General features: G+C 38.3%; 1 protein-coding gene across 1 annotated transcript in view; it reads left to right on the top strand.

The window, feature by feature from the left end:
• The window catches only part of SLC16A10 (solute carrier family 16 member 10), a 41,903-nt gene that overhangs the window by 17,074 nt on the left and 7,496 nt on the right, over positions 1-17,333 (top strand). Inside the window, exons 3-5 of the mRNA XM_079971688.1 lie at positions 1,688-1,832; positions 4,559-4,991; positions 15,713-15,856. Coding sequence (XP_079827814.1) covers positions 1,688-1,832; positions 4,559-4,991; positions 15,713-15,856 — 722 coding nt within the window. The remainder of the gene's footprint in view (positions 1-1,687; positions 1,833-4,558; positions 4,992-15,712; positions 15,857-17,333) is intronic.

Here is a 17,333-nt window from a genome sequence, read left to right as displayed (position 1 = left end):
CAAAGGACCTAAACCTATTTTTCTCTACACCCTCTGGTGGTCATGGTTGGGAAGTATGTGGAGCAACATTTGCAGTAGATATTTAAGATGTTTCCACCATAAAGCAAAAAAATGCGTCTTTTTCTGATGAACATTGAGCATTTTTATGATTGTAAGCATTAATTCAGACAGTTTCCTGTACTACTTGTTGAGGGCACTAGAATGATCCCAGGGAAAGGCTGGACCATATCTTCTGCCTCACCCCATATGCTGCATATCAGTTCTGCAAGTGAGGATGTAAGCACCCCAGGGAGCTGGACTGCAGGAATTGCACTTCCAAACCTTGCAGTTGAAACTATCATTTAGAATGCCCTATTAACACAAGCACACTCACTGTCCAGCATCTAGATTAGTGGAGTTTTATGCAGCTGCTTTAGAATGCAAATACACAGCTTTAATACTGCATCATGCTTACTGGGCAGGATCCAAATGTAGCCTTCTGCTAACAGAAGGGATCTTTCCATCTACAGAAGAAAGAACCAGGGAAGAGACTATATTTGCCAGTTTCCCCAAGCCCTCTGGAGCCTGTTTGTTAGTGAGTGTAAGGGGCTGCATGGGGAATTGACAAATGTTTCCTCCAGTGGTGTGCAATCAGTAGACTAGGGGGACTGGACTAGTCCCCTAAATGTTCCCGGTAAATTAGAGTATTAAAGCCTGGAGCCTCCTTCCCAAAATCCATGAAGCTTCTGCTTGACTTAGGGAGGGAGGCGTGATGCTCACACGCCTGACGTTGCGCCTCCCCACTCCCAATCGCTCTCACAAGCTGCCGTCTCTGGCCCTAACTGTTCTCCTATTAAAAAATTTCCAGAACGCCACTGGTTGTCTCCCCACTGGTTGGAACATGGTTAGGACCCAAGCCTCTGAGTTTGCTACCTTAATTTAATTAGAGACAAAACAGAATGATGAAACAGTGGGAGTGAAAGGGAATACTGGAAAAATGATGGCTATAGGCCTCAAAGTACACATTAGATCTATAAAATAGTGTGCTTTTTGTCCCTGATGTGGTTGTTGAAATTATGTCAGTAAGTGGGAAGGAAATTCCTATTGCTAGGGAAGTGATGACGATGTGCTGGATTGCAACTCCTGTCAGCCCTAGTCAGTGTGGCCAGTGGTCAGGGATGATGGGAATTAGCATAGGAAGCTGCTTTATATTGGGTCAGACCATCTAGATCAGTATTGTCTACATTGACTAGCAACTTCTATCATACGGTCTTCTGTTTTTGTATAATACAAATTTTAATATAATTTAACATAATTGATCAAGACTGCTCATCTAATATGCCTATAATTCCAGTTGCTGGGGAATCACAAGTGGGGAGAGTGCTCTGGTCCTGTTTGAGGGTTTCCCACAGGCATCTGGTCAGCCACTGTGAGAACAACATTCTGGAGTAGATGGGCCATTGGCCTGATCCAGCAGGTTCTTCTTAGGCTGTTAGTTTGCACAACAGTACCCAGAGTTCAACTTGAAATTTTCCTGAGGTTTTTCAAACTGGTGGTTAAACAAAATGCTGGTTAGTAGTTTGTTTTACTTACAAGATTTCTTTCTGTGTTCCTTTAAAACTAGTTATAATTGCACTATATGCTATTTTGTCATGTAATGAAACCTGCCATATTAAGTTAACTGTTCTATTCTTAATCTTTTCTACAGCTTGGGTTGGTTCCCTGTCCATGGGAATGATCTTCTTCTGTTCTCCCATAGTCAGTGTATTTACCAACCTATTTGGCTGCCGGAAAGTAGCTGTTGTTGGAGCAGCAGTGGCACTTGTTGGGCTTTTGTCAAGCTCATTTGTAAGGTAAGAATACACATTCCACTGACTTTTCTGAATGCACATGGCCTTTGGCAGTGTACCTTAATTTAGACCATTTTGGCTGACCAACGATATATGATACTGCCTGGCATCCTGATCATATATCCTGAAGATACCACCACTACATAGCTTTAATTTGCAGACCTTACTATACATTCTTTGTAGGTAGTGAGCACATGGCATGGTGGGTTATGCTGCACCTCTCTTCTGACATAGACAAGGCAGTATTATGTGCTACAAAATATTTGAAAGGCAGCCTTTCGAGTATTAAACTGTCATTTATGATAATCAAGTATTAAGCTCAATATGTTCAGGAGGAAAGCAAGAAAGTAAAGTTCAAGTGTCTACTCAAGGTTCTGTCAAACAAAATTTAAATGTAAGAAATATTCTGTGGCCTTATGATTTTCTAAACTGACTAAGTGGTCCAGAAATAATTAACATAAAAGAGTGATATTTGGCATTTATATAGTACTTTGGAGGGTTAAAATCATTTCACATAGATTACTTCAATAATATTTTATAAGAATGTCTAGGTTTCTTGCCTATGGTCCTGTAGTATGTTCAAAGCAGTAATGAGATTTTTAACTGGGTATGGAGCTGTGAACCAGCTCCTTTCTTTGCTGCTCATTCTTGCAAGACAGGGCTGCACAGATAGTGCACCAAGGAAAGAGCCAGCATAATGGCTACCAATGACTACTAGTTGCGATGGCTAAATGTTATCTCCGGTATTGGAGCTAGTATGTCCCTGGATACCAGCTGTTGGGGAAGCTGAAAGGGAGAGTGCTGTTGCACTCATGTCTGTCTTATGGCATTCCCATAGGCATTGGGTTGGTCACTGTGGGAAACAGAATGCTGGACTAAATACAGTAGCTTTGGACTGATTCAGCAGGGCTGTTCTTATGCTCTTAATAAAATAAGAGGCATTCTTGTTTTCCAATGATGGAACCCTGTAGCACCTCATTATTGCCACTGATAAGCACCTTGTATATGGGAGAGATTTCTGATGGAGAAGACAAAATAGAGAAGAGGTTAGTGGTGGTATGGTATCCCTGAAAAGAAGCATTTCTTGCTTATTTGAGCAAATTTTTAGAAGGGAGAACAGTCTTGCCTTCTATTACCTTATGCCACATGCTAGGCATAAGCAGTTAGGTTATATTGGTGTCTTGCCCCCCCTTTTTTCTCCCCACTAGATTTGTGAAGAAACATTTTAGATGTGGCTGTCTGCTTTTCTTCTACCAAACACAACTCTATACTTTTTTATCTCTGTTTTAATGAGTCATAAGGTCTGATAAATATTAACCAGTATTTAATGCTACTTCCTCACTTATTAATGATGATGGCCTTGAATGAGTCTGTTGTACTGGAACATGTTCTAAAAGCTTTCAGTAAAATTAATATGCAGAGATATACTTTTCCAACCAAATTTAATTATCTTTGAATATTTAGTAGAGATAATGTATTCTTATTTTAAATAACATTGATTTATCCTGAACAGAGAGTTCTTATTTCTTAAAACCTTACTAATTAATGATATACCTATTTTTGTTAACTAAACATAAATATTGGTTTCTTATTTTTACTGATGCCTCTCCTATGTTTTGTAGCTATTATAGAACAATGGAAAAAAGCAGGTTTATGAAGCTTATAATAGTACATTAATCTTGATAGAACACAACACATTAGATCCAGAGAACTGTGCAACTACCATGTACACAAGGGAGCTTGAATTAGTTTTTGTTTTTAAAATAACAATTCCCCTATACATGCCACATGACAAATTTCATTTGAAACTCAGGTTACGTTATTTTTAAAATGTTAATTTCCAACAGCGGAGGGACTATTCAAAGCAATCTGTGAAAGAACTTGAGAATTGAATGAGGGGGGTGTCATTGGAAGAAAAAAAAATGTTTTTAAACAATCCAGTCTTCATGCCCAAGTTCTTGTGTGCACCTAAAGTTGTGCACCAGTCGCATCTGTATTTTTTGGCATAAGTAATTTTTTCCACTTCCAGGAACTTAGTAAAGCAAATAAAGTTCAGCAGCTGCAGATGAAGTTTTTAATAAATTTCTTTGATAATCTATTTGCTCTTCAAGGAGAAGATAAGATGTGGGTAGCTTGCTTTTCAGAAACAAAGCATACAGAATTGTGGTTTCAATACATATTGTTCAGAGAGAACTCTTCCAGTTTTCCATTACGTGTATTAAACTAGGGAGATAAGTCCATTAACACAGCTTCTGTTTTAGATCAACCATAGCTTGTCTTGTTGTTCAAGCCTGTACAAACTTGTGCTTATTCTTAACTATGGCTTGCTTGTTTGCTGGATCACAACCTACCCCACAAACCTGCAAATCAAATGAAGTCACATTTGAAGACCTCCCTGCTCATTCTGCCACCGTGAGAAGACGTGGGCCTTAGTAGTGTCCCAGTTGCAGAACTCCAACTCAAAGGAGGTTAAACTGATACCTGTTGCCTTTTAGACAGAAATTAAAATGCTATTATACTGCCAGATTCTTAGTATATATTAATCTTCCTAACTATCATTTTACTTCAACTCTTAATGCTATCTTGTTTTTATGTGCATTTAGTGTTTACTGTTTTAAACAAGCTTGGGATCCCTTCTTAGGGACAGAAGGTAGCATAAAGTGTTTTTATAAGGAAAAATAAAAGAAATATGCAGAACATAACTGTTAACTTTTTCTGTTTTATTGTAGCTCACTTGGACCTCTATACTTCACTTATGGAATCTTATTTGGCTGTGGTTGCTCATTTACCTATCAGCCATCCCTGGTCATTTTGGGGCATTATTTCAAGAAGCGCCTGGGACTGGTGAATGGCATTGTCACTGCTGGCAGCAGCTTGTTTACTGTAACACTGCCCTTTCTTTTAACTGTACTGATTGACTCAGTTGGCTTATACAACACTTTCCGGATCCTGTGCATTTTTGTGTTCGTTCTCTTCCTGGCTGGTTTTACTTACAAACCTCTCATTCCCAGTGCCAAAGAAAATGAGGGAAAGAGCAAGTCCACATTTCCTCCTGCAAAAAATATTTTTAATTTTTCCATTTTTAAAATTAAGAGTTATCTAATCTGGGCTATTGGGATCCCAGCTGCCTTATTTGGATACTTCATACCTTATGTGCACCTAGTAAGTAAACTTATTTCTCTCTCTCATATAGATAGATAGATAGATTATTCTAAAGGAATATAAGAAATAGATACATTTTAAGTACAAATGAAGAAGATCCCAGGAACAAATCCTATATAACCTTGAACAGGAATATGTAAATATAAACTGCAGTTAATCTATGTATGATTAAAACAGAATTCTTCTGGTATAGAAGACCTGGTTATTTTAACTTAGTAGTTCTTTTTCTGGCTCTTAGCAGAATCTATTATAATTGAGTACATTCTGTCATGCCTCCTGTTGTTTTCAGCCAAACAATTGTTTTATTCAAGGCTTTGTGAAACTTTTAGATAAATCATACAGCAATTTCCAGAGGGGTAGCTGTGTTAGTCTTTTGCAGTTTATATATTTATCTCTAGGCTCTACAACTTGCAGAAGTTATGAGCCTTCTCTTTAGCAATTTTTTTTTAAATTAAAAGGCTATGCATCTTCTTCATTTTATACATGTTTTATTAAATTTGGACATTTTTATATTGATTTAATAAGCCAAGTGATACACAGTTGCTTTGCATCTGTATGCAACCCCTTTGTACAAGTCATGATTAAGTAAAGAAGTCTCTTAGTAATCATAGTTTCCTGTTTCATCGGAATTGGGGAACAATGGTTATCAGTTTGGAACAAGGTGCCTGTGAGAAAGTCCTACTAAATTCAGTGAAGTGTGCTCAGTTAGGTGGGTTTAGAATTGCAGACTAAATCTGGAGGATAGCTCCCAATATTTGGGCAGGAAGGATGGACCTGCTTTTGTGTGTCTAGTCCTTAGCACAAAGGCTATTAGACAAATAAGTCTCATACACACACACACACACACACACACACAATATTCCTGTGTCATTACTTAAAATATTAACTCTGATATCATTTGAAAATTGTAAAACCCTAGCAAGAAATATAAATCGTTTTTCTGGAATTGGTTATATTTGAAGAGTTTACAATCCTCAAAAAGCACATTTAAAGTATTTTCTGTCCCTTCCTTTGTTTCTGGGCGAATGCATCCCTTTGTTGCTTGGTATTATGATTGCCAAAACTGTGGTACTTAATCTATTGGAGAAGCATGTGAAGCCTATGGGGTAAGGTTTTTGTATGCAAAACTTAGGACAGATAGTGAGAGAATTTACATTCTTGCTTTTCTGCATCACAACAGAACTGGCAGCATGTAGATACATCTACAACTCAATGTGTTACCTCAGTTCTACTGCATTTCCCCTTCTCTCCCTTACCCCATTTTCCTCCCCTCCTCCCTTTTTTTCATCTATTCTGTCTGGTTTATTTCTTACTAATAACTGGCTGCTTGTTCTAGTAGCCTGCTCCCTTTCCCTGTTCCGCCCCTTTGGTGTTCTAACATGGAGAAATGAAGGTGTGTTGGGCCAAGTTGTTTGCTACAAATTGAAAAAAAATAAAATCTTAGGAAGCAGTGACAAAACCAACATGGGGAGCATGAGACCCAAACTGGTTTCTCAATGGACAGAGCACATTGCAGTGTGTTTTTCAGACTCCATCCCATTGGCAGAAGGAAGCATGCATATACAGGTGTTCTGTACACTTAGAAAAACACCCAAGCAGAAGTCTACTTCAGATTTTACTGCAGTGTGATGTGATATTTTGAACGTTTGCTTACATTGATGCTTAAATAATTTACAATGTCTTTGTTTCCTCCTTTGCAAATTTATGTCCTTGGTGTTGACTTGATGTATAATACAATGCATGTCTTGTAAACTGGATAAATCATTTGAGCTGGCAGCTGTGGCTTCTTTAGAGAATATCCTTGCTCATTTTTGAAGTATTGAAATTGTTTGTGGTAGGGATCTCTGTTCCTGAATAAGTGCAACTTCAATTTTGTGAATGTCATAGGTTTGCATCTAGCGTTTGATAGAAAGGGTGCTAGATAAACCTAAGGGACCTCTTGGTTTCAGTGTTTATCCTACCTTCTGCATATCTCAGATATTTCCTGCATGGACCTTTTTTTTCTTCTGGTAAATGGGTATGCTTTGTGTATTGATCAAGACTTTTTATATATCCATGTATCTTTTCTACAATTGAATTTGTACTAGGAAATAGAAATGAGGTCAGCCTGCTCATGAGGTGCATTGAAGGCCTAACTCAGGCAAGAAATAGTAGTTCCGAATAGATTGCCTTGTGCTCTAACTACTGATGATTCGTGGTATCAGGGGAAGCAGCTCCAGGATGCTGCAAGACAAGTGCAATGTGTGCAGACACCCTGTGACTGTGCCGTGACATCTCCATATTGGTGATGCTCTTGAGCAGGCATAGGCAAACTCTGGCTCTCCAGATGTTTGGGACTACAATTCCCATTATCCCTGACCACTGGTCCTGTTAGCTAGGGATGATGGGAATTGTAGTCCCAAACATCTGGAGGGCCGGAGTTTGCCTATGCCTGCTCAAGAGCAATGACTAGGAAGCCTGCTCACAATGGGCATCTGCTATCAATTTGGAGCTGAAAGACAACCTGATAATAGACAGAAGTAGCTAGCTTGTTCAGCTAGGGCTGTGAATAAGGCTACTCCATTGAAAAACACCAGTAGCATTATGTATAATGATGAAAACTCATACCTGAAACATTGCTAACGCTGCTTGTCTAACCCCATCTTAACCTTCAGTGTCTGGATTCTCAACAAGTTCTCATTAATGAACTATTGACTCCCCCAAACCCTTCAGACTAAATTCCTGAAGTTCAGCTTTAGATTGTTTGGAAAAGATTATAAAACAATTTACTTGCCTTTGGATTTACCTCTGCTGTGTCTGCCCCTGCCCAGTGCCTAAGTTTAAAATTGGAGGACTGTAGCAGCTTTGGTATGTGCCTTAGAGAACAGAACCAGAGAAAAGTAGAGAACCCCTGCCCCTGTAAACACACATACCTTCCAATTGCCAGAGAGGCCCTTTGGATCCAGCCTTAAATAATACTTGGCAATATCTTTTTTTAAAAGGAAGAATCACTTTGTGGATATTTTACCCAAAATGTAGAGCACTGTGTGTCAAACTTACTGTGATCTTCAAAACAAGTGTCTGGGGCACAACCCAGTCTTGGCAAGCATAGGTTCCAAATTCTGTATGAATTTATGAATTAACTCCTAATTTACTTTTACTGAGTTAAGCATTTACTGAGTGTTTTGCATAATTGTCTCGATAAGAACTAGCTGCTTTAAAACAGTATTTTCTATGCCTGTATAAAAATAAGTTCTGGGTGACTGTAATTCAAAATGAGAATTACTATTTTGATTATCTTTTTAGATATTCTCAAGTATGGCTGTTAAATATATTTATTCCCACTATCCTCCTCTTGTGTACTTTCCCCTCTTTCTCTCTTTCTGTTTCTTCTTCATCCATGCCACCTTCTACACATTTTTTCCTATCAAAAGTTAATATGGTACCTGTGTATTACAGTGCCATCTTGATTTTTAGCTGGACATTTTCTAAGGCACCAGATCTTCAGTGGCTCCTGTGTGCTGTACTTGCTTTTCTAATCTTTACATTTATCTTCCTTCAGATCTCAACTTCTGCTGCAATTTGACTGCCCAGGTTAGTGAATTTCCCCCCCTTTATACTGCATTTCTTACTATGCATTTCTTATCTCTTCTTTGCACTTGTCAATATTGACCTGGCAGTCTAGCCCCTTTACTTCCATCTGAAAGTGATACATTATAGATGTTCATTTAAAAAATGTCAGGAAACTATTTTCCCCTCCACAGAATAGTACTCTCTTTAACAGTGCTCTGCCGTGTTTGCACCAGGCCAAACTGGTGACTGTTCATCATAATTATCAGTGACTACTTATCAGTGCTATTTTTGTTGGCATATAGAAATATTCTTCTCTTGAAACTTCTATAAAATATTGGAAGAGGGAAAGGGCAGAAGAGCCAAAGGAATGTGAGGCATGAATGTTAAATGCAACGAGGCAGTAGCATATAAAATGTTGGCTGACATCAAATATTACTTCTCATGATAGATCATTTTACTTCCTTGTTCCAGAGATTTAGAGCAAGAATAATAATAATAATATTTATTTCCATCAGCCACTAGCCATAGCAATAAAATAAAATAAAATAAAATGTACTGGAGATACATTCTGCAAGTTTTCATCAATAATCAAATAATAGATCTTATTCGAATTGCCCCTGCTAATTTTTTTGCAGTTTTTGCTGTCACCTGATTATCTTGATCTGCTAGAAGAAAGGACACATTGGCAATGGTTGAGGGACCTGGTGTAAATAGTAGTAGAGGCGTAATAACCTCATTCCTCAAATCTTTATAAAGAATGCAAGTTAGAAACACATGAGCTACTAATTCAATACTGCCATCTCTACATGGACATAACTGTTTTTCCAGTGAAATTTTTTGAAATCAACCGTCAAGTACAACTGAAGGGAGTATATGTAATCTTGTGTAAGTGAAAGCTCATCTGTATTTTGGAATTGTTAAATTTTGCAAATAGGGTGCCAACGTGTCAAAATGACTAGGTGGGAAATAATCATACCATGGACAAAATTTCTTTATCATGGCCAAATCATTCTGTCACTCAATATCATATAGGCACCATCTAATTAAATTATTTGCTTTACTGAAACTCAGTGTTAATAACTGTTGTGGTGATAAACCAGAAAAGTAAAGCTTTTGGTTGACAATTTTAGTCCAAGTGCTCTCATGACAATTCTGCGATACCAAGGGTAGTAGACTGGTGGGGTTTAAATTCAGCTGAAGCCAATAACTGAATGTCCTACACCAAATTTGTAATTCAACAGAGGGGAAATTAGCCTCCAAGCGCAATGAAGCATTTGGAACACAGGATGAAAGAGAAAAAAAATGCCGTAGGAACTTAGATTGAACAGCTTCTGTAGATACAAGGTGAGCGCCTGTCCAAAGCTGAGCTCCATATAAATAACTGCTAGAAGTTTAGCTTGAAACACTTTTAATTGCTGATGGTATGTAATTGCCACCTTTTGTATGCACTTTGAGACACATTTTTCTTTGCATATTTCTGATGTGCTCCCCATGACTCTGTTGACTGAAAAATAAGGCTGAGGTATTTTAAGACTTTAACTTGTTCGATCAACTGATTATCCATATACTCTAAACTTGTGGCTTAGAGCAAGTTACAGCAAGTTAATCCAAACAGGTTAGGGATTTAATTTTTAAAGCACAATCCTATGCATGTATGCTCAGAAGTATGCCCCAGTGAGTTCAGTAGGACTTACTGCAAGTTAACTGTATATGATCACAGCCTGAATCCCCCATGGCCATACCCAGTTCGTCATCCATTGTATTACTTTCCACATGAATCTATGTTATAATCAAATTACTCATTCTCTTGAGGCTGTGATCCTTAATGTGAATCCACATGTAGCATGTATATAAGCTTAATGACAGTGCAGTGAGCTTCACAAATGCAATGAAGTTTCTGAGCCTTTTTCACCCAAATAGAAGCTAAAACTATGCTACCGTATTGGCCCGAATATGAGCTGCACTTGAATATAAGCTGCACCTTTACAATTGGAGTGGGGGGAGGAAAAAAAGAAAAAATACTTGAATATAAACTGCTCTATTCTTCACTGCTCCTGGCTGCATACTAGGCCAGGGGCAGGGGAGCCGCACTTTGTTGCCAGTGGCCTCACAGAGTGATATAATAGCTTTGATGTCACTCTGTACAAAACATTAAAATAGTGCTGCTTTTACAATGTTCATTTATGAGCCTCTTTTATTATCTAATGCCATAATTAGTGCAAAGGACCAATAAATGATATTAACCTTAGGGTTATTGAAAAGGCTGAGTACACACACTTCCAAAGTCATCATTCATTTATATTTAATAATTTCTGTATTGCCTTTCAAGAGTAAAATTCTTCCCAAGGCAGTTCACATAAGCTGCAACAATAAAATAGAGTAAATAACATTTAAAAGTATTTCAAGAAATTAAACCTATATTATTAAAATAAGAAATCTAGCATGGTGCAAGGCACTTAAATTCCCAGTCATTGTTAGTTTTTGTAAGACTAGATAAATAGATCTTGAAAATATCCAGGGATGGGGCCAAATATCTAGTGGGATAGTATTCCACAATTCTGCATCCACTGCTAGAAAATCTCTGGCCTGTGTGCTTGGCAAACTAATTTACTTTGCTTGTGGGGATCTCAACAGAACATCCTCTTGAGGTACAGGCAAACTTGTATGAATATAGTCAATCCTTTTAAGTTACCTGATCCCAAACTGTTCAGGGCTTTAAAGGTCATGACCAGCACTTTAAACTGGGCCTGGAAACACACTGGCAATCAGTGCAACTGATGCAATATTTGTATAATGGGTAGCATTCAATGCACTTGTTCCATTAACACAAGGATTTATATTTGTACCACAGAACTTTCCCTCCCTCTCCACCTGGAGAGTTGGGATAACCCCTTAAACAGATTTAGGGGTTCTGCAAGTAAGCAGGGAGTTCCATTGCATATACATGAATCCTGCTGACAGAATGAGTTACTAGTGCTACATTCAATGCAACTCAATATGCTGCTTACCTGGTTCTAGCCTGGAGTTGTGGCCACATTTTTTACCAGTTGAGGTTTCCAAACAGTCTTTAAAGGTAGCTCAACATATTGTTTTATAGAATGTATTATAGTGTTTTCTATAATACACAGAGTATATTATAGTGGCCAATTTAGTATGTCAGTAGTGCATGGATAACTGTGGCAGTGCCCATTCTCTTTAGTTCGTCACAGCCGTCAGATCAGCCTAAGCTGATGAAAGGTACTTCTGGCCACAGCAGCTACCTGAGCTTCCCCAAGTCGTGCTGAGTCCAAGAGTATACCCAAGTATTTTAGGAGGTGTGCAACACTGTCCAAGACCAGTTGCAGTCCTCTATCCAGAATAGTCTCTTTCCTTACCCACAACACTTCAATTTTAGATGAATTAAGATCCATCTTGTTCACCTTTATCCTGTCCAATCTAGCTACCAGCCATCAGTTCAGTACTTCAGAAACCTGCCTACAGGCTGGCTCAATACATTTTGCTGCCTAAGGCAAAGGAAAAGATAGTGCCCTCCCCAAGGCACATGCAGAGGCAAAGGCAAAGGTGGATTTAGGGGAGTGAAACCAGTTTGGTCGCACTAGGTGTGGAGCCTGTGGGGGTGTGTGCACCATATTTTGGTGTCGCACAGGGCATTATTGAAATTTGAGACCCCAAGAAGCCAATTTGACTGGTAGTTGAATCTTACTCCAATACTGGTAAGAGGACAGTATCTTCCACCACAGATGAGGGCAGCAGGCTAGCACAGGGGGTACAGGGCAGGCCACATGGCACGGGGCAGACCACATGGCACGCACAGCTCTGCCCCCCCACACACCTCAGCATCTCCCCCCTGAGGCAGCTGTATCACTAAGCCTCATCATAGGGTTGACCTTGCCTGCCTGGGATTAGCAGCTGGAAAAGAGAAATAGAGCTGTGTGTCATCTACATATTTATGATTCTTCAGTCTAAAGCTCTAGATTATTTCTCGCTGCATTTTCATGTAGAAGTTAAACAGCATATGTGACATTGTAGAATCTTGAGACACTGAAAAGGCTAAGGGGTGTAACAGAAGTTTAATTAAATGTAGTATTTATAACCACAACAGTTTTATTTGTGGCTATTAGTATACAATTTTATTACACTCTTGAACTCCCCAGAAATATAAGCTATGAGTAGGGGCATGTAGAATATATTTTCCTTAAGTTAATGTACTTTTAAAGTCTTGAGTTCAGCATTCAAAAGTAGCTAATTTTGAATGGAACAGAAATGGGCAGGTTGACATGTACCTGGTGTATGATATTACAGTATATATATAAAGTCCACCTTATTTTATCATTAAACAGCATTATAAAGAACATTAGAAACTGCCTTATACTGAGTCAGTTCATCTGTCTTGGTATTGTTTGCTCCAGGTATAGGGAATTTGTAGCCTTTCAGATATTGGATTATAAATTCTATCATCCATTGGCCATCCTGGCAGGACCTGATGGGAATTGGGAGTCCAACAATATCTGGAGGGCCAGAGATTTGTTATTTCTGGTCTATACTTCCTGGCATTAGCTCATCAATTTCAGACAGAAATTTTCCCAATCCAACCTGAGACATTTCATGCAAAGCATATAGTCAGGGCTGGATTAAGACCTTTAGAGGCCCTAAGCACTTAAAAGATTTTGGTGCCACACACACACACACACACACACACACACAAATAATAAATTTTATTTTTGCAATGAAACGAAAGCTACAGAAAATTGAAAGATATTGTTTATTTTTGTATTTTTGTATAAATAATGCTTTGTTGTTGTTCAGCCGTGCCATATGGTCCATGGTAAATTCGGCAAAGCTCTGGTGCCCTCTATTTCCTACTGTTGATAAGGGAACAGTATTAATTGTGTTAGTTTTCACTCTCTAAATGACTGAGTATATACTTCTAGAAGAGTAAATAAGTGGAGTTCTAATTACTGCAAATTATCACCAGTGGTGACTGGAAGTGAGAGACTGGCACACGCTAGCTAATACTATAAAGTCAGTGGCATTTAAGATGTATAAAGTACTGTTACCTTTATAAATGATTCATTTGCATGATAACAGTTAAAACAAATAGTGTCTTTAGTGCTTTTCTGTGTGTACATTTCTTGCAGATGTTAACAGTAGTGGTAAATCACTGACTTTAGAAGTACTGTCTAAAACCATTGTACATACAAAACCACAATGATCCAAGTTTGGGTAGTTAATAGGATATAACCAAGCTTCTCCCAGACTCCTGTGTGTAGTCTTAAGTGGGTGGTAATAATAATAATAATAATAATAATAATAATAATAATAATAATAATACTGTGATGTTGTTTTCGGTTGTGGGGTGACTCTGGTACAAGATTTATGATATGGGTGAAGTTAAGTCTTTTTGAAGTGCCACTTGCTTCCTTTTGGAATTTAAAAGCATATTCCAGGATCAGTTAGCCTTACTAGTACCCTTTCTTTGGTCTAGAGTGAGTGTACTAGGTGACAAACTGTCATTTTTCCTTGAGAGTTCCTCCAGATGTTGTTGAACTACAACTCCCATAATCTCTGGCTACTGACCATGCTTGTTGGGGCTGATGGAAATTGTTATTCAACAACATCTGGAGGGTCAAAGGTTCCTCACATCTGATTTACTTAATCCTTCTTCCAAGGACTTTAGAGTGATATATATAGCTCTTCCCCTTATTATTCCTTTCAGCAATTCTGTGAGAGGCAATGAACAATTGGCTTGATGGCCAAACAGAGATCTAGACACAGTATTGTAACCTAAGCCACAAATTCTTAAACTGTTTAAGTTTAGCATTCCTGACCACACTTTCTTGGAATAAACTCCTACTAAAAATAAATTGGGTGCACTTCCAAGTAGAGAAGTTTTTTATCATTATGCAAAAGGGTGAAGTAAACAGCACATCTGAAGGTAACTGAAGCTTGTGAGCACTGGCTATGCTTAAATTGCAGCTATGTGTTCTGTACCTTGCACCAGATAATTTCTTTTATAAATAGCAGTGGTGAAGGAAGACACTAATTGTCTGGAACTTTAATTCTCTAATAAAGGCAGTTTGCCTTCTGGGGAAAAAAGAGGGGAAAGAACATGCTTTCATTTAATGGGTTAAGTACCAAAAAGTGTATACCCATAAATAAAAAGCTCTAAACAAATAGTTTCCACACTTCTCTTCATTAGGAGTTAATATCATTATAGAATAAAGTGTGTCCCATACTTCACAAACTTAGTAGAATTAGAAGATTTAGGCTTTTACATTCAGTTCTTTTTTTGTTTTGTTTACAACTGTCTAAGGAAATTACATTTTTTACTTTAAAACCTAGTTTATATCAGTGCAATGTTTCTTGACCAACCTATAAATTGGTTTTGTGGGTGGGGTAATGAGAGTGTGGTTGAATTATTCTGTTGGCTTTAAATATGCTGTGACTCATCTGAACTCTTAATAAGCTAATGGTCATACATTCTGTATTATTCTTCCATCTTTAATATTTTTTCCTTCAACAACGTATCTTTATTTCTTAAACCATTTCTCATTGTGTGAAATAATAGTATCTAGTTACTCTCTCCCCCTTATTTTTTTCTTGATAACACTTGGGATATCTTAGATCTTTATTTTCTACATTTTCTACATATTTTTCTTTGTACACATTTATAGTTCTTCTAGTTCTTTGTCTTTGGGTGGGATCTGATTAATTCATACTCAGAGTAGACCCTTTGAAACTAACTTTCCCTGCAATGAATTTTTATTGATTTTCCAGTAATGACCATAACACAGCACAACAACAACTTTAAATTATCCAGTATTACAGTCTATGAGTCTTCCTATGCCATCACATTGCCAGCTATCAGCTCTGATAGTACTTATTGCCTGTAAACTGGCAGACCTCATATTTTGCCAGTTTACAGATAATGATCCACAGTTACATGTGGCTTGATGGACAACAGTCTAGAAATATAACAGCAGACCACAACTTCCTCTGTTTCCAGTTGTCTGTATTTTTGTCATGTTAATCTCTTTCAGAAGTAACCAATTGACCTTTCAGGCAACTTTAAAAATATGACTGACAGCATCATGAAGAAAAATCCGTTTTATGATTAGGAAAGGTAGATTTTCTTGTTGAATTCATGCCATCTTTTTGTTTCTGAACAGTTGCACCATGTGAAGGAACGTATTGGTGAGCATGTTCCAGATGAGACACTTCTGCTTTGCCTTGGCATTACTTCAGGAGTTGGTCGATTGATCTTTGGCAGAATTGCAGATTATATTCCGGGTGCAAGAAAGGTTTATCTACAGGTACACCAAATACATAACAACCCTGATAAGATTAGAAATTGTAATTGTTTTTAGATTGTAGCTGATACAATGTACAATGAAATATTTATATTGTACTTTGTAATTTTGTTTTGTGATTTATTTTTATCTTATGTATTTTATATACAGTACTCCACCAGTTAGATATTTTATATTAAGTGGTTTATAAATATATATATTGGGATAAATATTATATTACAAGATCAAGGCCACTATTGTGACCCATTGAGGGTAAGGTAAAGGGCCCCTGGACAGTTAAGTCCAGTCATCTGTCTCCATCACCACTGCCCTGTATTAGAGAACAGTAATATGTTCATCATCAACCATATATGTTCATTCCTGCAAACTGAAAGCAAACTTGACAGTGTGTGTTATCACACATGTATTTATTTGTAATACAACACATAGTGTTCATCTAAATTCTAAGTCAGTTCACAATTACACAATTACATTAAAGCACAGGAAAACAATAAAATACAATAATCGGAATAAAAGCAGACCATAAAACCTAGAGCAAAACTAAAATATGGTGCTGGGTGAAAACACACACACACAAATATACAGTGGTACCTCGGGTTACAGACGCTTCAGATTACAGACTCTGCTAACCCAGAAATAGTACCTAGGGCTAAGAACTTTGCTTCAGGATGAGAACAGAAATTGCGCAGTGGCGGCGCTGCGGCAGCAGGAGGCCCCATTAGCTAAAGTGGTACCTCAGGTTAAGAACAGTTTCAGGTTAAGAACAGACCTCCAGAACGAATTAAGTTCTTAACCCGATGTACCACTGTATATGCTTGCCTAGTAAAGGTAAAGGACCGTTAAGTCCAGTCACGGACTACTCTGGGGTTGCGGCGCTCATCTTGCTTTACTGGCTGAGGGAGCCGACGTTTGTCTGCAGACAGTTTTTCCGGGTCATGTGGCCAGCATGACTAAGCCGCTTCTGGCGAACCAGAGTAGCACACAGAAACGCCATTTACCTTCCCACCGGAGCGGTACCTATTTATCTACTTGCACTTTGACGTGCTTTTGAACTGCTAGGTTGGCAATAGCTGGGACCAAACAACAGGAACTCACCCCGTTGTGGGGATTCAAATTGCCGACCTTCTGATCGGCAAGCCCTAGGCTCTGTGGTTTAGACCACAGCACCACCCGTGTCCCTTAGCACTTAGAATCATAGAATCATAGAATCATAGAATCATAGAGTTGGAAGAGACGACAAGGGCCATGGAGTCCAACCCCCTGCCAAGCAGGAAACACTTAATTCTCAGGGTGCTTTTTTATAACCTATGTGACAGGAAGCAATCAAAGGAGAAGCAGAAGTTTCTGCCAAGCACAGCAGTGATAAGAAGTCATGGTGTTGATACCCAGTAGGCCTCTTCTCCAAACCACTGGAATCGCTGAGGGGAATAATGCTGAGAAATTTAAGTGGCTGTAGCCTATTGAAGTAGTCTTCCCCACA

Source organism: Podarcis cretensis (genome assembly GCF_951804945.1).
Source record: "Podarcis cretensis genome assembly, chromosome: 3".
NCBI lineage: Eukaryota > Metazoa > Chordata > Lepidosauria > Squamata > Lacertidae > Podarcis > Podarcis cretensis.
The sequence above is the reverse complement of the archived record's forward strand: the minus strand, read 5'-3'. Positions and strand labels throughout refer to the sequence as shown.